This window comes from Lonchura striata, chromosome 6 (genome assembly GCF_046129695.1).
Source record: "Lonchura striata isolate bLonStr1 chromosome 6, bLonStr1.mat, whole genome shotgun sequence".
NCBI lineage: Eukaryota > Metazoa > Chordata > Aves > Passeriformes > Estrildidae > Lonchura > Lonchura striata.
In genome coordinates, this window is record NC_134608.1 from 52,564,957 (window position 1) to 52,589,105 (window position 24,149).

Sequence of the window (24,149 nt, forward strand, 5' to 3'; positions counted from 1 at the left end):
GGAACGGGGACATGGGCAGCGGCACCGCCGCCTTCCTCGCTCATTCCCTTCCTCTTTCTGTCTTCCTTTGTGTTTCCTTTTCCCATTTCCCCTCCCTACTCTTTTTTCCTTCTCTCTCTTCCTTTTGCCCTTCTTTTCTCTCTTCCCCCCACTTTTCCTTCTCTTTTCCCTCTTTCTCTCCTCCTTTTGGTTCTCTCTCTTTTTTCTGTTATTTTCCCTTACTTTCCTTATTTTCTCTCTTTTCCCTCTCGAACCACGACCCTGTTCCCCCCTAAATCCAGCAGCCCCCGCAATTCCTGAGCAGTAACAATTCCTCAGCCAGAGCCCAAGAACAAGCAGCTGGAGATGGAGCCACATCTGGAGCAGAGGTTACAATTCTGCACTGGAAGCCCCATCCCTTGATTTTGATGGAATCCCTTTCCTTGAGGCTTTGCACAGAGTGGAGCCGCTGATTCTTGGCACATGGAAGTGAAGTTTTCCATTATTTTTTTAAAGCTGGATAATGGAATAATTTCTGTCCAAGCTCCTTTTCCTACTACAAATGTGTGGAAAGGCACATTTGGCTTTACCTGCTGCTTTGATTCAATATTCAGAGCAATATAATAAACTCCACCAAAAACTCACTTGAGTCTTTATAGTTATTGATGCTTTAGCGTGTAAATCCACTGAAAGAAATCAGCCAAAAAAAAAAAAAAAGAGGTGGATAATGCTCCTGGAGAACTGCCACAGCACTCTGCTAGTTACTGATGCACAGAGAATGGCCTGGGGAAATTCAAAATTCTAGGTATAGTACTTAAGTTTAGAATTATTTGGGTACTATCTTCCTAATTAAAATACAATAAATTCTTGTGGAAAGGCAGGATATAGAAAAGTAGCACTAGAAAAGCCAAGGGATAAAATGATATTATGAAAAGTCTTCCCATGTATTTAACAAAATTATTTCAATATTTTGAGTTTTCAATCACCAATTTAAATAGAGCAGCCCATAATCCCCATTTGAAACAGGAAGAGTGACAAAGCCAATCTTTATTAAACTTCCACTTTTCAAACAGACACAAACTTTGTAAAAAACCAAAATATATAAACACTAAAATACAGGAAAACATTTTTAAATTCAACATATTTTACAGGGTCCAGAGATTTGCAGCTGCAGAACTGATAGCTGAGCCAGGGTTAGTGCTTTGGCTCGGCAACACAGGGTGAGATCACTTCCAACAGCAAGACCCACATAATACATAAAATTATACACAAAACCAAGCTAGAGCTTACAGATACTCCCGAGTTTAAGGAGTTCAGTCTCCTTATTAAAATTCCATGGCATTCCAAACTGGGACAGTGCCCCAGCACACAGAGATAGTGCTCGATTACGGCAATGTCAGAACTAACTTCTGCCAGGGAATTACAGGGTTGGCTTCGAGGCTGTTGCATCCCAAAGTCTGTGGGCAAGCACAGGGATTTTTAGCCTTAATTGCAAAAATATTTCTGACTTTGGTGACTGGAGTTAATTGCTACAGGTTAATTAATCAGATAAAGGGATACAATATCTGGCCTGGGAGGGGTTCCAGGCAATGGATAAACACCAGATGTGGTGGGATCTGTTAAATTGTACGTGGTAGTGAAATATTGACAGCAAAGGTAAATTCCAGTTGTAATGATTTAGAGAACACTCATCATTGTTTTGTCCAAGAGCTCTGTAAATGACAAAATTCATGGGCTATTGCAGAAGAATATCCATGCTTGGAATGACTGTCCAGTCATAAATATCTGTGGCAGGAATGACCACCAGTGAGCGGCAGAAGATAAAAGGCACCTTGAACTTAGAAGGGATCTTGGAATTTCCTTCTTCTCCTCTTTAGACACCATTGCCTTTGTAAAACTTGTGGTCTACACCAAGTGTTCTACTTGGTCTAAGCCACAAGGATACTAAATAGGCAGGAATACTAGAGCTGAGTGGGTGACAGCATTCCCATTTCAGGGAGACACAGCTGGAATTCTCATAAGACTAAACTCACAGACTACCCATTTTTGACTGCTTCAGTCCTGCTTGTGGATCCAGCAGATCATCTGGGACCCTGGAGCAGATTCTGATGGATTGAGACGACTGCTCTCTGCAGATAGTGGTGACCAGCTGGAACTCTGGAGAGAACAGCAGCAATCTCCTTCTCCCTGGGGAAGATAAAATGATCACACGTGTTAGACAGGACCCTGAGTGCTCAATCTCCATCCCAACTTGGGGATGGATTCCCATGCAGCAGCGCTTTGCCAGCTCACCCAATAGTCCCAATGTGGGTTTGGACCCTGAAGGGAAGTACAGCAGATGGGTAATCATGAGAGAGAGTCAGAATCAACTCAAACTTTGCAAAAGCCACCGAAGAGGAGAACAGAAGCTTCACTCTGTGGAAATAAACACACAGATCCACGCAGAACAGTCAAATGGGCTGTTTCCATCTTGGAATTAATGCCAGGAGTAGCAATAAGTGATGTCACTGATGCAAGAAACACAGTAACTTCTAAAGAGTTCCAGCACAGACCCACAGGAACTTCAGATAAAAAAGGCCCTTCACACCTTATCAACACTTCATAATGCAAACTCCCAAGTTCCCCCACAGAAAAAGTTAATGCACACATAATTCACAGAACCAGAAATTATGGGAGAATAGAGACTAAAAACATGAAACATTCCCAGGCAGTTAAGGTTTTCTAATGCTTTAAGTAGGACTGATTTACCCCCAGCTCCATGGGGTTTTTGACACTCTTGCAAAGGGAGCTACAAAATTAGAATAACCTCTGAAACAGCACCAAGGTGCACAGAGCAAGTTCGTAATTGGGCACTTCTTAATTAAAGATATGCATCAGTAATGGAAGGATGAGGTGAAATTGTATTTGTGTTGTACCACTGTAACATGCCACAAAATTGGGAAGTAGCAAGGGAAAATGGCAAGTAAAGGAAGTAAACTTCAGTTTCAGTGCATCCCTCCTTCCATGACTCATTCTGCTTGGCTGAGGCAAACACAAGATTAAAGGAAATAAAGCCCTAAGATACAGGTAAACTCTTTGCTCTGTTTCCTTTGCATTGCTACAATTTGGCATCAATATTTAAGAAAGCCAAGTCAAGTAGGAAAATGGCAAGGAAGGAGAGGCTGTCTGATAGTCATAAAATCAATGAATCCATGAACAGCCTAATTTTCATGCACTGGCACACTGCAGTGCAATTGTATTAAAATAAATTAAATTGTACTTAAAAATTGCTGCATAAAATGTCACTTTTAAGAAAAGCAAATTGAAACTATTTCAGTGTTTTGCTTCTGATTATCTAGAAACTCCCTCTTGAGGCTACTGTGAACTCCATCTTATTGAACCAAGTCAGAAAAGACCCACACAAGGATCATCAAAGTCCAGCTCCTGGCCCTGAACAATCCCCCAACAATCCCATCATAATTTTCTGTATTTACTCACTCTGTGTCTTTGATATCTGCTTCCAGGAGCTGGAATTTTGCACCCCACCTCTGCAGAAATTCCAACTCCTCTCCCAAGATTTTGCAGCGATTCACCACCAAGGAGATGTCAAAGAGAGCCTGAGGGGGGCAATCAGAAAAAGAACATCAGCACTCAGGGGGTGACTATGTGATGCTTGAACGCACAGCTCATCCTAGAAAGTACAAAAAATAAACGTGGTTTAAATGCTTTTGGATGGAAAAATGAAATTGTACAAGTATAACAAATGTACATTTTTTACTTTAAATTTGTCCTTTCAGCTTTGCCAACAGTCATGCAGCAACACAAAAGTTTGGCTTGGCAATTTAAACCTACATTCTTTAGGAGGCAAAATGACCTTCAGCTCAATTTTTTTCTTTTAAAGGCAAAAAAAAAAGTTTTTTTAATAAACTTCAGCTTTTAGGAGTCCTGCCTACAGAGACAGATATTTCCCCTCACACCTCAGAATATTCCTGAAGCAGATTTTGGTTTGCATTCCTGAAGTTTTCATTGAGGTGCTTTTGTTCTCAGTTCAGCCCTGTTTTCTCTGTTACAGAAAATAATAATTGGATTTTTTTTTTCAGAGTCTTCTAAGTTTCCCTGGAATGTTACCTGGGGCAAATAGCACAGTTTGGGACACCTTTTCTGCCAGCATCCCCGACTTTCAATAAACTGGAAGATAAGTCTTTGGACTAAACATGAGGAGGGTGGCGCTTGTTCCTCTGCAACACAAAAGAAAACCAGAAATCTTTGAAAAGCCATTTCATAAAGCGTTAGAAGATTGAGCACACATTTAGTCTTCCCAAAAAAAAAGATTAGCAGGGCTGGTACTTTCACAGTATTCAAAAATCTCACCATCCAGGAAAGATTCAAAATCCAGGCTAACAATGCTTCTGGAAGGATGTGCAGCAAAAAACTCATCATCTGAGAAAGAAAGTAAAAAAAATCCCCAGTTATTTCCATGCTTAGCTCTGGAGTTACAGCTCTTCATCTCCAGAAACAGCCATGCATTATATACATTTCTGAATTTTCATATGAAAAACATATTCAAAGTCATTCCTCTCAGCTTACACACTGTGGTATATTTTCTATTTCCTATTTCCTTTCAGCAGATCTTTACAAATATGGACATTTTAGGTTTCTATGCTCTTAACATTGCAAATTCATAAAACACAACCTACCCATTTTGTGACTCACCTATTGGGGGTCCAAACACAACTGTGAGTGTCACAGAATCATAAAGAAAATTAAAGACAGCTTGCTGCTCACTCCATTCCATCAACTCCCACTCAGTGAAGCTGAAAATGGGAAGGAAAAAAACCCACCATCACCTCAAGTTTCAATCAGTCAACCCAAACAACTTCTGAGGGACAAACATCGGAGTATTAAATGTTCTTGCAGCTCTTATCACATCATAGAGCAATGAAATTTTCCAAAGCCAAATAAAGCCTGTAATTCCAACAGAATATAAGAATCTCTTGGGAATGCAAGCATATTACTATAAGTTTTATATAAATGTTAGTTTGGTGATTGAAGGAGAGTTGGATATAGAAACCCTGAACACAGAGTACCACTGCAAAGCTGCTAATGGAATGGAAGTTTGCCAAGGCTTTATTGCCTACCTTAGGCTGCAAGGAGATGGGCATTCCAAGATTTCCCACATCAAATAAAAAGGAAAACCAAATCCAAACACATTCCTGTACAAATATGAGCCCCCAGAAGCAACTATTAAAAAAGAAAAACTGGAGGTGTTTTCCTTACTCATATTTCTTCAGGATTTCCAGGCAGGACCTTTCAGTGTTCTTGAGCTTCTCCATCTCAGCCAAATTAAGCTCATCCTCAGCATCCATCTCTGACAGTTCTCTGCAAGGACAAACCAATCTCATGGGATGTGGTACACTGGTTAAAAAACAGACCAACCCTCTAATATCTGAGTTTGCACCTGATTCTTAAATCCTTATTGACATCTTACCTCAGAAGTTCCTCTTCTTGGGCTGTGATGCTTTGCAATTCTAAAGCAAAGAGAAGAAAGGACAGAAAAGGAAAAAATGAGAGAAAAGAGCAGCACAGGCAGCCCTAATTTGCTGTGCACTCACTGTTCTTATAAAGGTTATAATTATTGGATAATAAAGTGCTGAATATGACAACCAGCACACACTTTTCAGGTAGAAAGTTCTAAATTCCATTTTTCCAGGGAAAAACAAGTCCTTTTCATTCTTTAACACCTATGTAATTAGCTATGTGCAATGCAGGAAAGACAGCAGCAGTGTCTGCATCCCTCTCAGAGTTAATGGGGGTTGAGTATCATCCTCCCCAGATTCTAAAACACCAGACAAAAAGTGCATTCAGCTGGTTCCATCACCTTTCTGTATGTTCTGCCCTCCTGCTGTTCCAGTACTGGAGCCAGCTTCCTCTTCATCCCAAAAAGAATCTGTGGGAAAGAAGTGTCAGGTCTGTGCAGAACTTCCAGATTCAATACTTAAGAGCTACTTTTGTTTGTTTATGGGCTCTAGAAATCTCAGCACTTCAAAATTAACTAAAAAAAAAAAACCCCAAAAAAACCAAACACATGGAAAAGTATCTACCAAAAATCTCAAATGTGAAAATGTGATAACAACAAGCAAGACTTGTTTTATTGCACTATTTTAGAGCTGCTACTGTGCAATTGGATTTCTACTCAAGGCATTGAAGAAAAAGAATTGAAACAGCAGAGCATCATTATACAGTAATGCCAAGTTCTGACTGCAGCTTGTATCAAACAACCACAAACACAGAATCCTCAACTGATCTTTTAAACAGTAGCTCTGCAGAAAAAAGAGAAAGCAGCATATTGGGCACCTCTTTGGAAACACACACCTGATTCCAGAGCAACCACGGAGCTCTCTGCCTCCTTCATCCACTCATCCACCTTTTCCATTCTTGATTGGAGCTTTCTGTATTGCTCCTAAGATGGGAAAATTATACTTGAGTCAATGATATTATTTCAAAAGCTGAATTTTCTTCTGGGATCACCATGGGATTCTTTGCTTGCTGATTAATTAAAGCAGCCAGTGAAATTTGTCATCCTTAGAGGGGAGAGGCAACAGACAAACCATGGGGGAGTAGCCAATAATAAGAAATTACTAAATATTCACTGAATCTAGAGCTTTAATATATTCACATCTTTGATCCCTGTCACAATGCATTGCTTCTGCACTTCCTTGTTACTTATCAGAGAACCCCTGACTGGTCTGGGTTGAAAAGGATTTTAAAGATCATCCAATTCCAACCCCCTGCCTTGGGCAGGGACACCTTCCACCATCCCAGCTTGCTCCAGCTCCATCCAGCCTGGCCTTGGACACTTTCAGGGATCCAGGGGCAGCCACAACTTCTCTGGACAAACCAGTGTCAGGGCCTCAGCACCCTTCACAGGGAAGAATTTCTTCCTAAATATTTGCTACTACTACTTATCTACTTACTAGCACTGGCATTGCTACAGTATAAAGAGCTCATTTTTGGTGGTGTTTCCTTTAACACTCTGATTTTTCTCTCTGGCAATCACCAAAACTCTTAGGCAGAAGGTTCCTACAGTGTAACTGCAAGAATGTCACTGTCCCAGTGTTGTATTTGCATATAAATAAAAGGGAAATCTATTTATAAAAAGAAACTTCCATGAGAACACACTATAATAATTAAGCTCCTACACATTTAAAGACATGAAATGTGGTAGAAGTGATTTTTTTAAAGGTAAATGCCGGCAGCCCTGTGGCTCCTTACCTCAGCACTCTGCAGCAGTTTCCTGTACAATGTCTCCTTCTCATTGTGAGACAAGATTTTAGCCTCCTTGGTGAAACAGGATTTCATCTTGTTCAGCTCTGCTCCAAACTTACTCAGCTGTGATGAATGGGAAATACAGAAGAGAAAGTGAATGTAAATATAAACCTTTCTGACTCTAGCTCAGCACCCAAACTGAGTGACATCCCTACGCCGAACTAACGATGAATTATGAAAAATACCACGTCTCTAAACAACTTAGACTCTTTATTTTTAAGGAATAGATCTTTAGTCTTAGCATTAGAACCACAGAAAACAAAATCTTTTGATCCACCTTCTCAATTCTTGTGGGATACTTTTATAAATTTTCTGGGTTTTCTATGCATAACTGTAGGTAATTTCTTTCCCCTTTAATATATTTCAAGGGACACATTTCCTTCCCTCTTGACATGCTGGAAGTTCTCAGCAGTTTTCTATTGAGAAAATATTTTGCCTTGTTTCACCTGCTGTTATTTTGTGACCATTCTGGTTCTTATTTGATGTGAATAAATAAATTAACCTCACTTCTTCATTACACACAAACATTCTCTCCATGCAGATTACCTCTTCATCAGTGCAGGTTTTCATTACTTCCCACAAACTCCTGATCACGTTCACCAGGGGCTGATCCAGGACATTCATTTGTGGTTTTAACCTGAAATATAGGGAAAAAAAAGTTGAAAGTCTTGTAGCAATTTCACTGACCACTTAAAGCAGCACAGTGATATTCACATAATTCACTCATAAATTTGTAACAAACTAATAACTATATTTTTTCTTTTCCTGTATGTAATGTACTAACTTTCTTCAGGCTATTCCCATGCACCCAGAGCTGGAAAAATGGAATTACTGATAAACTGTGTGACTGGAAAACCACTCACTCTGCTATTTTCTGAGACAGGTCCTGGCAATCCTCCTCGTAAATCCTCAGCTTGGGCCTGTGAATGTACTGGCTGTAGATGAGATCTTCTGCAGTGGGAGGTGCACTGACTGCACACTGAGGAAAAACACAGGGAAAAGTAGGAAGAAAAAGAAAAAAAAATCCATATTTTTCAGAAATAGTAACTTCCAGTCATTTCAATTCTGGTTTCACGTCTCGTGTTTCCTCACACCAGAGCACAAGCTTCCTTTTGGGATATGTGCCTCATCATTAGAGCTCAAAAGAATGAAATTGAATATTACTGAAAGAGGCCTCCCTTTTAGATGAAGACCTTAAAATAGGTATATGTTATGCAGATAAAAGAGTGCTCCCCAACAAAACAATGCTTAATTTAAAGTAATGCTTAATTCAGAATTAAAGCCCCCAAGCCTTAAGGAAGCCTTAGGAATTTTATTCCTTAAATAAATATGAGGGGGGTATTTCAGCAAGCTGCCTGTATAATAAAGCTCATAAATAACTGACATTAATTACTTCCACTCCTTCAGAGAAAGTTTTCAGCGGTTTTTGTGGGAGTGGTGTCTGCTTTTTATCAGTCACTACTCCACAGTAGCAGCGTTATTAAGCCTGATGAATACTTAGAGACAACTCAGTATGAATAAATTTTTAAAGTAAACTGTGACTAAGCTAGGAGAGTATTTTAAATAAAAAATGGAAAGGGTTTAGAAGGCAGACTTCTGTTCTATATTTCTTCCCCTTTCTTCATGTGAGGAAATAAAAGAGTAGCAATATCATAGCGAAGCATTTCTAAAGAAGAGAGTAGAACAGGCAGGAGGAAATCAGAGTAGCTGCAGGCATTGGTGGCTGACAGATACAGTGAGAAGATAAAGTGAAAAGGTCAGATTGAGCTTCTAATTATTTCAAATTGATTGTCCATAAAACAAATTTAAAAAGCAAGAATTAGCATATTTATCCAAGAACAGTAATCCTGAATATATGGTATATGGTGAGGAAATGGAAATCTGTTCTGGTTTTTGTTTAAAGATGCCTGACTTGCTAAAAATTAAAACCCAAACCAACAAAGGAGTATTATTTAAGGTCAGTTATATTGTTCCACTCACACTGGCTGGAAGCTGGCTGTGCCTGGGCTTCTGAATCACAACATGGACTTGAAGAAGAGTAAAAAACTCCCCAACCGTGATAGCACCACTCTGAAATTTCTGTACATTTGAGAAAAAACATACTGGTAAGTTCATTTTTCAAGACAGAATGCTTACTAGTGTATAAACACAGAAGTTTTTTCTCCTGTTAGGACAGGAAATTGCTGTCTTCCAGCCCTGTCCATACCTCCCATAAATTTTCTTCACAAATGCTGTCTGTGAGAAGATAGGATTCCACCTGATTGCTGCGCTGGACTGGGAAAACAAAACAGAAAGAGGGAGGTGTTGGTGGGTTAATAACATCCTTACAGGGCAAAGAACACAAGGCTTGGGACTCTTATCACAAATGGTCTCTTACTTGTTGACTCTATGTCAGCCTTCACAGAATCCAGGGAACTGCTGGTGCTGGCGTGAGGACACCCAGGGATTTTAGCTGAGAGATCTGGAGGTTCTCCAGCTTCATCAACTTTTGATTGGTCCTGAGGCACAACATCAAAAGTCCCCTAATATTAACAACTTTTTAGAAAATAAATGAATATAGCTATATAAGACAACCTAACTGGATCAGTGGTTTATTGTACCTGTTACACAGAGAATGGTTTAAAATGGGCAAATCCCTCATTCTGCCTGTTTTGCCTGGTACAGGACTGTTGCATGCACCAACCTGATTCTTCTAACTTGGCAAAACAATGAAAACCACAGAGAATCACACAGAAAAATGACAGCAAACTGGTGGTTATGAAAAACAACAAAATCTACTAACAGATCCACTTACACCCCCAAAATTTAAGCCCTGGTGGTGTTCCCATATCCTTACAGTAAGGAACCAAGCTCACCTCCAAGTCTTGAGAGGTCCCAGCATCCACATGTTGATGCCTCTTGGCCTTCTTTGGGCTTTGAGGATCCTCCTCAGTTTGTCCTAAAGATCTTTTCATGTTGCAAGACTTTGTCTCTTCAAATGGATCCTTTTCAGGGTGGGGGATTTGTTTTTTATTTTTATCATCCCAAGTGTTTTCCATGAGTTCGGAGCTGACAGAATCATTTGAATCCATTTCGTCCAGGCACACAGGGAGAAATTCTTCTGCAATGAACTGAAAAGGACTGAAGTTCTGCCTGCTGGACTTGTTACCTGGGGTTTTACTGGTGCTTGCTGGAACTGAGGTTTCTACACTGTCTGATTTTGTATTTATGTCCTGTGCACTGGAAACACGATTTCTCTTGTTTGGTAATTTAGGCTGGAATATACCCAGAGGGATATTTATTCCTGGATATTTATCCTTAGGCGTCGTTCCTATGGGATCAGCTCCAGAGTCCAGACCTGAGTTCTCCTGCTTTTTGGGCTCAAAGAAGCTATTTGCTTCACTGATAGTGTTTTTTCCCAACCCCATTGTATCCTCTGGCTGAGCTGAGGAACTGGACAACTGGTCAGAAGAAGCAGTTTTGGAAACAGAAACAGATTTCCTTGTCAAATCCATCAGTTTTGAACAAACATCCATAATACCCGAAGCTGCTGGTGGAAGAGTGGCTTGTGTCTGATCCCCTGAACTGCCACTGACCAAAGGCTGCCTAGCTTGTTCAGAGCTTATTTGGAAGTCTTTTGGAGGCACCTCCCCTTCAGTTGACAGCTCCTCATTTTTCTTGGATTCCCTGTTAGCAGCTGGAATGAGGTTTGCTCCAGCCAAGCCCAAATCTGAATCTCCAGGCTGTGATGAGTCCTCTTCCACTAGTTGGTTTCTCTGAGAACCAGGGGCATCTGGATGACCATTCCAAGGATCTGATCCCTGCATGGGAAAGGCAACACAGGATCCCAAACTGCCACTTTCTTCCCTGTGATCCACAGGGCCCTTACTTGGGAACTCAAAAGATACTCCCTCTGATTGCAGCTTTTCTGGTGGTGTGAGATCCTGCTCCCTGCTTACAGGGACAGAATTATCTGTGGGAAGGCCATGATCCTCTGGTTCCCCCACATCTGTAGTACTTTCTTGAAGGGAGACAGGATAAATGGAATGTGGTGTTGTGCCACTGGGGACCTGGGCAACTCCTTTCTCACTAGGAAATGCTGAGTCTGACAAGGCAGAAGAGGGAATGCTGGGCTTATCCTTAGGTGTTGTGGGATATTGTGAAGAATCCATTTCATCTCTGCAGGGCACCAACCCACCGTGCACGTGCTGTGGTGGCTGCTGGGTGTTTGTGTGGGGCACTTGCTGGGCCTCTAACCCACAGATGTTTTTACTGACAGCAACAGTGTGGGATGCAGTGATGTCCATGTCCTCCTGGTCATGGGCAAACACAATGGTCTTGTCAGCAGGAATGGCTGGGATGGGCTGTCTGTGCCACGCTGTGTGAGTTGTGGTGATCTCCATATCCTCAGCTGGAGCAAAACTGATGGTTCTGCCACATGCAGCCTCCTGCCCACCCAGCTCCGCTGGCATTGTTGTCATGACCCCTTTTTCCAAGGACATTGTTTCATTTCCACCTTGACCAAAGCATCCAGGTGCTGCTTTGTTCTGTGACAAAACAACCCTTAAGCCATAATCTGGATCCATCACCACACACCTGCCAGTCATGTCCATGTTTTCACCGTGGGGAAACACAACAGACTTTTCTCCAAAGACAGACAATTGGGAACTTTCCTTGGGTGTCTCAGATGTCCTGGCCCACACTGGTTCTTCTGCACCCCTCTGGAGCAGCCCATGAGCTGAGGGAGGAGTTTTTAAATCCTCTCTCAAAGAACCTGTTTTACCCATGGAAAAATGTCTGTCAGAGTCTCCTCGGCTTGGCAATACTGTGCTTACTGCCCTTACAGGCTGGGATTTCTCTTGCCTCTCTGAGATTTGGCTATCTGCATTTATTCCTTTTACTGTCCCAAACTGTTCATTTCCTCTCATTCCAGAGGGAGCAGGACTGTTACTGAAAGTAAATGAACCACTTGGAGCCAAAGCAGTAACGATTTGCTTATTGGTGTTCATTTTCAAGTCCCCACATTCAATTGCTGCAGTTTGATTCATGATATCCACACCATGACCACTGGAAAATGGGAAGGGCTGGTTTTGCAGCTGCTTGGAGAGTGCAGTGTTTTGATTATAATTATTGGATTCTTGTTCCATGTTAATAGGAGCAATCTCAAAGGCAGCAGGATGAGCTTTGGTTATGTCCATGCTTTGATCACCTAAAAACACACCTGTTGTGTCATTTGTGCAGAAATCTGGGAGGCTTGCAGGGCTTTTTCCCAGAGGCTGTGATACAACTTCTTGGCTTTGCAAAGACAGGGATGCACCGGTGTTAGTGACATTCTTGGGGAGTCCTCTGTTTTGCTCTTGTAACAGACATGTGCTCTTGGCACAGGAACTCAGACCACTTGCCTGGAAGTTAGTTTTTCCAAGCTTCTTATCAACCCTTATCATCTGAAGAGCTTGAGCATTCCTCTCCATAGCCTGACTCTTTTTAATATTCCTATCAATACTCCTCACTTCAACATTTTCCTTGTCCATATCTACAGAACATGCAGATATGTCACCCTCAGTGACATTTTTGTTCTGGCTCTTTCTTGGAATGATTTTACAGGGCATTTGTTTTGGCTCTGCTGTTAACCCGCTGCTTTGACCATCAAAGAAAACAGTGTGGCATCTTGTTATTTCCATTTCTTCCTGCTCAGTTACATTGGAAGACATAGATCTGTTACTCAGGAAATGCGGTTTGCAGGTGACAGAGGTGAACACTGCTCTGGGATGTTCACTGTCAACATTCTCTCCATCGTCCTTAACACAGGTTTTACCCAAGTCCATGTCTTCCCCAGCAAATATTACTGTTTTCTCACCTGAAAAAACAAGCTGGGGGTTTGCAGAGGGATCCAACTTGCTCTTCAGGACACCACCAGCCACAAAATGTGTATATGAGCCAAACCCAGTGCTGGCTGCAGCAGGACTACAAGCTTGAGACACGTTTTCCACGTGTCCACCTGAGGCTGAAGGCTGTTCAAGTGCACTGTTTTTATAGGGCCCAGCAGCAGGATTATCTCCAGGTGCCAGACCCTCTGGGATGTTGCCACATGCCAGGGATCTGCTCCCTGCCAGTGGAGGGTTGGCACTCACTGGCTTTTCACAGGTTTTATGGCATGAATTGTTCTGTTCTGTGCTGCTGGCCTCATAGATGATGTCTGTGTAATTCCCAGTCATTTCCATGTCATCACACTTGGAAAACACAGCAGTTTTGTCCCCTCGGAAGATGGTCTCAGATGAAACAGATCCCTGGATGCCAGACAATGCCGTGGCCGCCTGTTTCCCAGCTTGCAGCACCAGGGCGTCTCCTCTGCCTTCAGCACTTGCTGTTTTTCTGTCTGCACAAAACCGAGTGTCCTGCTGAACATTTAAGTCATGATAAGACTCTCTCATGAATACAGAATTATCTAACTCTGTGGGTGGGAAATCCTTTTGGAAGTTGAGACTTTGGTTCCTGACAGTGGAGAGGGCAAAGGACACTTTTGCAGTGTGACTGGTTGTCACGTCCATGCCCTCATCTGCAAACGCCCTGGTAACATCCTCACACTCCCACTGCTCTGCTGGAACCTCACTGACACCAGGGAATGGAATTCTAACATCAGCTGCCTCACATTTTGTCATGTCCATCCCACCTTCTCGGCCTCGAAACACTCTTGTCACATTGCAGGTATCCAGCGGCTCATGGGAATAGCCAAATTCCCCAGACAGTCGTGTCACATCTCCCGAGCTTTGGGAAGGGACACAGCCAACACTGTCCTTGTCAGGTCTCTCAGCAGGATTGTTTGACTTCAGTCTCAGCAGAAATTCATTGAAATCGATTTTTTTCACAGTAGTGGCTTCTTCCTTCTGTTCCAAAGACAGGCCTGGATGGTTTGTGGAGTCAGAGAGCAAACTCAATTCCTTGCTGGTTTCTGCTGTTCCCTGGCTGGAGTTTAACTTAGCCAGGAAATAGGTGAAGTCTATTTTCTCAGTTCTGTCAGGCTGGTGGGCTCTGAGGTTCCTTGAGATCACAGCTGTGTGACTGGCTGTCATCTCCATCTCATTCTCCTCTGAGAAGAGGAGGGTGGCGTCCTGCCTGTCCATCCTTGGAGCAGTGTGGTCCACGTCATGCCACTGAAAAACAACAAAAAAAGGAGAATTCAGTGACTGGCACTTGAAACAAATGATCAATGCTTTACTCTATTTAAAACAGAAATCAGCTAATGCTAATTAAGATAAAGTCCTAAAGTTTTAGCTCTGTAAGTCTTTTTTTAAAAAAAACCAACCTGCTAATTTCAGGCCTCCCTGATCAGCAGTAACATGTTTGAGGAAAGGACAATGACTAAAGTATGCAAATATATAACATTTAAATGGCTTTTTATGAAACAGTGCCTCTCATCTTACACCTCACATCTAGCCACATCTTAGCAAGAACAGACCACTTACTATTTTCTATTTCTCAACAACACGATTTCCACCTTTTATTTCCACCAGCTAATTGTCCACCTGCTCCAAAGCAGCAGCACCATGTTAGATGTTTCAGAAGATTTTTTTACCACTGATAAGGGAGATTTTAGTCTCTTTAACAGAAAGCACTTACAGTTTTCTAGCTGTGGGGGGAAATTGTAATGAGATATATTATAGATATATTTTATCAAGTATAATGAATATATTTGTTACCAGATGATAAATTGCCTACACCTGGTGAATTATCACAATTTTTTCTCCAAAAACTACTGGCCTATGGAACTGTTCAGTGCCCATTGTGTAAGAAGAAGAACTTTTAAAAGTTTGTAATTAGTGGTGGCCACTCTATACTCTGGAAGATGAAGAGATGTGGCCTAAGGATAGAACCTTTCAGAATAACATATATTGCAATTAATGTTGTTTCATAGAATGGAAAGTAAGTGGGATGAAATTCCTTGTACACTTGAAAAGGAAAAGAAAGGCAAAGGGTTGAAAGAGATCGTGTTTTGTGTGCAGCATGGGACAGAAGTGCTTAAAGTGCAGGCAAGAAGGAGGATGATTTAAGAGCTGATGGTTGCTCTGTGGCAAAGAATAAAGGAGGTGAATCATGAATCATCAAGGAATACAGTTAGACACATAAGTGAGTCTTGGAAAAGTGAACTGGAACAGAAAGAACATTTTAGGGGATAGGAGGATTTTTGTCCAATTGTGGGACACACTAGAAGGCAGCAAGGAGATGCTGGGAGAGATGTCAGGGAAATTCTGAAGCTCCCCTCCAGCAGGTGCTTGGGAGTTATGGTCCAGTAACCTTGTTTTTAATAGTGAATTTAATGGCACTGAGAAAGGTGACAGGAGTTTAAAGAGAAAATTCAGAGCTGCTGGAGTGTTTGAAACCGTAATTAGGATTCAGGACCTCCCTCAGTCAGAAACAATTGGTTAATTGTATAAAGTATACTTTAGTAATTCGTAGTAATTAGTGGCTGAAGTACATCTGGCAATTTGCATTGTGATAATCAGTGTCTGAAATGTATTTGGTGCTTTGTGTTGTGGCAGTTGATGGCTGAAATGTATTTGGCAATTTTGTAAAGAAAGGGGATATTGGAAAAGGGAGTGTCCCCAAGCCAGGCAAATCAAACAAAGAACCCAAACCAGGCTCTTTAAGCCATCAAGCCCAAGACTTTAAGTCAAAAGAAATATCCCCATATAAGAACCAGGGGAATCATCCTCAGCTGAGCCCTGGTTACATTATTGCTGGGAATTAAAGGGTAAATTTGTTCATTGATACAGAAACAACTGATTCAGTACTGAATATGTGCAGAGGAAAACTGAGCTCAGAACCTGTAAATGTTGTGGGTGCAACAGGGAGGAAAGAGAACAGGTCTTTTTTACAACAATTACTATTTAAATTAATAAAACAGTGGGGGAAACACCAATCTGTATACTCAATCTCCTTGCTGGGGAGAGATTCATTGGGAAAATTGGATATTCAAATAACTTTCTAGGATGGAGAAATACAAATTGAAACACCAGAATCAAAAGCCATCAAGGCAAAGATTTTTATGTTACAGGACTAAGAAAAGTTGGATGAAATGCCAGAGGAGGCAGAGAATGCAGTAACCCTGTTGGTATGGGCAACTTAAATGCCTGGATAATCAAAGGTGGCCAAATCCGTGAGGATTACTCTTAAACCTAAAGCCAGACTGGTAAAGCAAAACCAATATCCTATTAAGTCTGAGGCAAGGGCAAGTTGGAGAGACTTATAAAAATTTTTAGAATGCTGAAAGAATATTAATCAGAATATAACACATCAATATTATAACTTACAGATCATTACAAGATTTAGGGGAAAAGTTCCTGATATTCATCCAGTGGTAATTAATTCATGCACACTCTTGAGAGCACATAAAATTGGGAAGTATTCTGGCAGCAATTAAGACTGAAAGTAAGTGACTCAATGCTACTGTAAGCCTGCTACATTTCTTAGAACAATCTGGATACAGGGTGTCAAAGAAAATAGCACCAATAAGCAAAGAAGAAGTAACATATTTTAGTTTTGAGATCTTGCAAGAAAAAAAGAAGCTTAGGAAGCAGCTGAAAAGAGCCCATTTGCCAGACTCTAGAGCCAAGGACTACGAGCCTTCTTATGTATGGCTGGATGGTGTCAGTTATGGATTTGCAATTTTGGGGTACTGGCAAAACCCTTGCATGATTCTCCACCAAAAATACTTGTTTTGGACTCCTGAGAGTCAGAGCACCTGAAAAGCCCTGAAAGAACCTCCCTGCACTGGGAGCCTCACTCTTGAACCAAACCATTTGAGTTATCTGTGCATGTAAGGATGCACCTGGCACTGGGGGCATTGGCTGGCATTTGGGATCATGGAAGCAGCCTGTCCAAATAACTGGGCAATGCAAGGGAAGGTGACCTGGATACCTGAGAGCAGTGGCAGCTACAGAGAAGCACAAAGGCTGATACATGTCCCACATGGACACAGCTGGTTTGGAACAAAAAGGAGGACAGTGGATATTGCCAGCAGGATGTCCTTGTAAAGCCCATCAGTTTGGAGACTCCCCACTTAATACAGGGAATCGATTAGCTGACAAAACAGCAAGAGAAGTTACTGACAAAGGTATCCTTGCACTACTACCTAGCAGAATGTTGAACGTATGGGAACAAAAACCAAATCAGGACAAGCAGCTAGCCCCACTACTGGAAGCTACAGAAAATCACAGCAAGTGATTAGTAAATTCATGTAGGTGATGTATAAATTAATGTATAAGATAACAGAACTAAAACCATCAAGAAACACTTAAAGAAATAGAAAATAAAGTAACTAATTTATAAAGGAATATAGTAGGCACAAAGATGACAGAAATTAAGATCAGTTACTGAAAAATAAGTTGTTTGTTTTGAAAAATAATCTCAAGGAAGGAAGGCCACCTCCAAGGCTAGTAAAACAGAGGAATTTACCAGGTAATTATTGGGAAACTGAATTTAGAGAACTGCCCAGGCAGAATGAGGGGCTGGTACATTTTAGTATTTTGGTACTTTATCTAGATGGCCAGAAACTTTCCCGTGCTGCACCAACAAGGCAAGGGAAGCCACAAAATTTTACTAAAATTAATACAATAGTATCAAAATTAACTCCTGTAAGTTTTAAAATGTACATTGTTACCAACACATGGTTGGGACCCGACTCCCCTTTACATCCTTTCAAACCAGAGAAGATCCAGTGTTCATCAGAACCTGGAGTTTTGGACCAACCCAGGAGAAGTGGAAGGGACCATATCAAGTCCCCCATACAGTGACCTACACTGCACTCAGAGTGGAAGGAATTGAACCCTGAGCTCATCACACGTGGGTAAAACAAGCAGCCACACATTAAACGCAGCCCAGACAAGACTGACTCACACCATGGAGTTTTTATGTAGATATGCAAATCCTATTGTTTTAAGATAGGATAGAATTTTCCAGGGAAATATTTTTTATTACATCTAGATGAAAATTATAAGTAGTTACATATTTATAGTAATAATATAAACTATATTCTTAATTTCTTGGAAGGAAAATGTAGCCTTAAAAGTTAGTGCAAGATTTTGGCAAATTACAGAATGTAACATGTGGGACCTTACAAAGCAGATTAGCTATAGAGCTATTACTGTTACACAAACATGGAATATGTGGTTATTTAAGTTTAAACAACAATTCTTGCACTGTGCACATTCCAAATGTGACTGCTAAATCAGATGATCAAGTAAGATAAGAACCGGTTGCTGCATCTAGCAGAGAATTAAGGGCAGAATTAGAAAGTAACTAGTTAAATAAAATATTTAAAGAATTTGTATTTTGTCTGACTGGTTAGTTGGCCTTACTTTTGCAAAATAGAATTGTGATCAAAGGAATATGTGATAATTATACTTGCCTTAAAAACATATATTAGTAAAAAAAAGTAAGTGAGGCTCATGAAGGCTTGCAATGAAGAGAATGGAGGAACTACTTAATTACTGAGAAGTTGTAAAGGAATCTCAGAAGCAAGAGTTATTTATGTTGCAGTCTAATGACTATCAGATTAGGACACACTTTAAAATATAGTTTCAAGAGATTTTATGTGACTACTAAGGCAGTTGACAGTTTTAATCTTTACTACACAAATTCTTGTGATGTATTTTGGACATGGTATTTTCAGCACCAAAAATGTAAAGCCTTCACATACCTCAGTCTGCTGCCCCAAGGCCTGGATGGGGGCATGAAGCAAAGTGTTCATCCCTGTGGAAAGAAAGGGAATACTCCAGGTTTTGTGCTGTTTGCTTATTATTTTGTCCACTGAGCTGAAGCTCAATGCTCTGAGTAAATAAATACAATTAAGCCCAAATATGTTCTGAAAAATATTTTCATTACTCCCTTCAGCACCTCAAAGGGCCACCCAAACTTCCATAACAGAATCCTTGTAAACAACTCCAGTGGACAAAGCCCATCCAGAGAGCTCTCCCAAGGCAGGGAGATTGCTCTAGGCACATTAAAAATCCTCACACATAATCAATAGTTTTAAATAAACAGAGTCATTTAGCTATTAAATCTGTTTTCAAACTCACCAGTGATCTCACATGGAACAGCCCCTGGGTCTTCATTCCTACAAAAGGTGGGTTTGAGAAACAGTTTGTTAAAAGGTTTCCAAGGGAAGCCTTGATCTGTAAACTGAAGTGGCAGAGAATTGTGTTACACAGAATTCTGTGGCAGAGCTCATGTGGATCTGGGCAGCAGTTACCAGACACTGCTTATCTGTCTTCAATATATTCTAATTTGAGTCACAACCTTATTTTTCCCATGAAATTATCTACTATGTCTCAAACCACTGCTCAACATACAGCGGTATTTTAATTTTTAAATTACAATAAAAGATTAATTCTTCATTGTTCATAGAATCTGTGACTCTGTAAAATTCCCCTTCTCACATACAAAGTCTCTTATCTGTTATTTTACCACCAAGTGATTTTAATTTTACAGATCCCACCACTGTGCTTTATCTACAAGAGTTTTGATGCCAGACTAATGCTTTATATTTTTCTGAGGAAACAGTTTGGTAATAAACATTGAATAATAACAAATATCTGTCAGACATGATACTTACTGATTAGTAAAGGTATCATCCTTCTCATATGCTGAACACCCTAAAAATAAGAAAATTACAACATTACAACGTGAGAAACATTATCACAATTGTACTTGATTACCTTAAAGGTTTTGCCCAACCCACACAATTCTGACTCAGAATGAGACAACAGTGAAGTGCACAGAAAACAATGTTCTGAAGTTCTCACTCTTAATGTGTCTTCTCAAGGCAAGAACTCTGTGACTAAGGAGTTTTCAGCCAGGCCAGGATAAAGAGCTGACCATGTTGTTGCTTCCCCAAATGGAAAAATTCTAATTTCTTAAATTCAAGCTAAAATCTTGTTGTTAATAGTCTGGGAAACCTGTCAGGAAAAGAAAAAGGAGTTTTACCTGTATTTTCTGTCTCTGATGTGCTGTTCTTAAGATCTCGCTGGAAGACTCTGCAGCTAAAAGCAAAACCACCAATTTTTAAAAACACAAAACCACCTCTAAAAGCAAATTAAAAAAAATATCAGCAGCAATTTAAATACTTCATATGCATTCTGAAATGAGATATCAAAAGCCAGAAGTGAACTGAATCCAGCTGTAACTTTCAGGGAGAAGATGCCATTGTGACATTTATGATGTATGAATGGAAACTGAATGGAAAACAAAAATTCCATTCAATAATATTCAATATAGTTAATAATAACTATATTAATTTCACCAAACTGGATTTTTTTTCAGACAGGAAAATGAATAATGGCTCTCAGGGTTCAACCCAACTCAATATAACAATCTTCCTGCTGCTTGCAGTTATTTGTGATCACTCAGTGAGGACACTTTTAGGGGGAAGGAGCATTTTTTGGCTGAGGAAGGGATGTAGGTGTGCAGCTCCCTCACTTGATGGTGCTGGCGAAGCTGACCCTGCGCGAGCTCCTCCTGCGTCTCTCCAAGTGGATGTCCTGCCAACAAAAAACACAACAGGTTGCTACCCATGACAAGCACAGCTCTCCAAGAAACATAAAACCAAACAAAAGTGGTATATGAATATTATTATCAGAAATGGTGCATTAAAGCCACCTGTGTTATTACAGTGACACAGCTGAATCAGCAAAACACTGAGGAGGATTGGTAGGAAAGGGCTGGGCAGACCTACCTCTGTCATTTCATTCCCATTTCCCAGATCATCCAGAGGATTTCGTGGAGCCTTTAAAATCTGAAAGAAAATACAATAGCTGAGAGTTCAACTGCAGCTCCAAGAAGAGAGTTTCTAAGAGCCAGCAGTGCCCCAGTCAATCAATCCTCTCAGGACTGACAGGCTCTTTTGGAATGCTTTTCTTCAACTCCCAAGAGTAAGCAAGTTCCTCTGTCAGCTTCCCTTGGCTCCTTTCCCCCCTCACAGTTTTATTTTGAGGAATGCTGAAGGTTACTCACAGAGGACAGTCGCTTCCTTCTGATGTGCTCTGTGTTATCCCTGCAGGGGAAAGAGGGAAACAGGTTTTGATACCTAAGGTTTTTAGCTTTCTTCATGCACTGTAATTCTATAGACTGTTAAATGCCTCAGTGTAACTTCCAGTACTTTCCCACCTTTCTTTCCCACAGTGAACAGGAACTTATTGACACATTCCTAATTTGTTTTTTTAGTCTTGCCTGTTACTTCTCCAAGGACATTCTTATTTTGCACCATGTAATCATTGGCATAATAAAGGTAGGGCAGAAGGGCAGAACCCTGCAAGGAGATTACCAGACCAACTGCTCCCCTCACTGGACAATATTGGCCACATACTCTAATTGCCCCATCTTATCAATTGCAAGGATCTAATTTGGGGCACTGTTTATCACATTATGTACCTGAAGTCTTCCAAGTAAAGTTTTGATTTTATATTATCATTATATAGCCTGGAAAAGTTTGTCTTCTATTTCCAGGTATCGGTATGAGGGCACAAAATTGCACCATGGTAAGTTTCCTGAATGGTCCTGAAATGGTTTTGAGGTTAATAAATTGATTTCTCTGTGATTTTTACAAGTGAGAAATTAAATAAACAACATGTTTGGAAAAGATTGATCATTTCAGCACTGGTTCCCAGGATAAGCTTTGGAAAACTCAACAGATTGCTCCCCCAGCCCCATGATCAGTTCATCTCCTGATAATCCATCACTATAAACCCCTCACCAAACACCAAATAAACTCCCTGGTCTTCTTTACAAATGAAAACACATTTCATTCAAGGGATATTGAAGTGCATTACAAAAGGTTTTGCCTCTAAAGGGCAATATTTATACCAAAGTAAAATTCTTAGAGGGTTTCAACTCACATTTCCATGTTAGGGTCTGTGTAAATCTTATCCATTGCTGAAGGATATGCTTTTCCTATAAAATACAGTACCAAAATTCAAAACCATTAATGAGCCTCAGTAGAAAAACTGCATAAACCCACAACCAGCTTTTGATGCTGTATTTTTTCCTCTCCATCCTTCTCTAGTCACAGAAATACTCTGAAGTACAACAGGCCTCAAGTCAATGTTCTCCTGTTATATTCACATTAGATATATATTTCCTATTGTATGTCGTGTTAGAAAACAGCTGTGCTGACAATTTAAGTATTACTGGTTATCTGACCTTTTATTTAAAGGCGAGATTCTGGTAAATGCTGGGAGATAAACAAGATCAAACCTTATCCAAGACTATATTTGCTCTGACACATACAAAACATTATCCCTTTCGCTCTAAACTGAATTTCTGGTATTTCAGCTTGTACCTGTGGCTTCTTGTTCCTTCTCTAGATACAACCAGAAAAGCATGGCTCAATTTTCTTAAACCCCCCCCGTGAAAGGAATAAGAAGAATATGTTTTTATAAACTATGAGTCTGCCTAAGCCAGAGACCAACAGGTGAGTTAAGCAACAGGAGAATGTTACTTATTGACACACTGTTGCTTATCCGAGGTGCTGCTAAATTCCTGGACTTGGGGAAAAAGTATAAATACACAAAGACAAGGAGGGGACAGGGGGTGCACATTAGAAGAGGGTCTGTATTAGGCAATTCAGGAAGTCTGTATCTCTCAAGTACCTCAGCCAATGGGGAAAGGTAAATTAGGACAAAAAGGGGGCTGCATCCTCCAGCAATTTGAGAGACCCTATGTAAAATGGCCCATGGCCTCTCCCTTTATTCACAACTAAACCTATGTGACTCCTCTGTCTCCTCTTTAGACATAAAGCTCATTAATTATTTTTCCCAATACAGGGAACAATTTCTTCTCAATATCCCATCTAAAACCACTCTCGGTCAGGCTGAACACACACAGAAGGGAAGAACAGGGAAGATCGCTGTGGGAGATAAGCTTGTAGCTATCAAAGCCCTGATCACTCTGCTATTGAGGTTATTAATCTGAAATTCACTTCCCAACCACCATCCTTAACTGTTCTTCTCTAATCCTGCTTGAAAGTCCTCTACAATCCTTGAGGGACGAGTTCTTCATCGCTATGCTGATGAAAGACCCCCCCACCCCCTTTTTATTCCCCCGTTTGACTCTACGAACAGGGGAATCGCTCCATAACACTTCAGTCCATCCCTGCCGCCCATCCCGCCCCTCCTCGGCCTTTTCCCCGTTAGGAAAAACAGATATAATCTTTTTTTTTTTCAGTCTCTTTTTGTCCCCGCGCCCTCGCTTCACCGCCCACACAGCCCAGGCGCCAATCACTCATCGATCACAAACCCCGCATTAATCACCTCTGCCACTAATTGCACCCCATTAACGCGTTCTGCACACATCAATTACCTCGGATGGATCCGCACCGCCCTTACCGGGGGGCTCCCCACACGCTCCGCGCCCACCGCAGGCGGCGCCGCCTCAGCCCTCCTTCCATCCAGCCGCTCCCGGGCAGCGCCGACCTTCTCCCCCCGCCGCTCCCGCGCTCCTTCCCCGCCGCGCCCGCCCCGGCCCTGCCAACGGCGGCCGCCGCTCCCGCACCGCCTCCTCCTCCGACGGGCCCCTCGGCCGCTTATTACCTCCCGCTGGGGGCCCCCGCTCCCGAATCCCGCTTTCCGGGTCCCTGGCCCCGGTTCCCGCTCCCCGGCCGCCGCCGCTCCGTTCAAACCCAACCGCCCGCCCCGCGCCCGTGACGACACATTGGCGCCGTGCAGGACGGCTGCTCCCGGCTCCGGACAACATGGCGCCCCCTTGTGCCGTACAACATGGCGGGCTCCACGGACCTCCCCGCTGCTGCCATTTCGGCGTCTCGCGCGGCCCGCACGCCCGCAGCCGCGGTGATGGGGATGGCGCAGTACCGGGCCGGTTCCGCGGAGTGCTCGGTG

General features: G+C 41.6%; 1 protein-coding gene across 1 annotated transcript; it reads right to left on the bottom strand.

Annotated features, from left to right (window-relative positions):
* Positions 1 to 1,008: 1,008 nt before the first annotated feature.
* KNL1 (kinetochore scaffold 1) lies at positions 1,009 to 24,122 on the bottom strand. The gene is made up of 26 exons (XM_077784299.1): positions 23,840 to 24,122; positions 22,152 to 22,220; positions 21,271 to 21,310; positions 20,993 to 21,052; positions 20,737 to 20,798; positions 20,245 to 20,300; positions 19,874 to 19,913; positions 19,338 to 19,375; positions 18,959 to 19,011; positions 10,140 to 14,414; positions 9,662 to 9,782; positions 9,491 to 9,558; positions 9,265 to 9,363; positions 8,148 to 8,263; positions 7,831 to 7,921; positions 7,231 to 7,347; positions 6,331 to 6,418; positions 5,837 to 5,905; positions 5,447 to 5,486; positions 5,236 to 5,337; positions 4,672 to 4,772; positions 4,330 to 4,398; positions 4,087 to 4,196; positions 3,457 to 3,575; positions 2,272 to 2,394; positions 1,009 to 2,166 (listed from the first exon to the last, which is right to left on the bottom strand). Exons 1-26 carry the CDS (start codon positions 24,004 to 24,006, stop codon positions 2,061 to 2,063), a joined length of 6,399 nt encoding a protein of 2,132 aa, XP_077640425.1. The 5' UTR covers positions 24,007 to 24,122; the 3' UTR covers positions 1,009 to 2,060.
* Between the last annotated feature and the right edge of the window lie 27 nt (positions 24,123 to 24,149).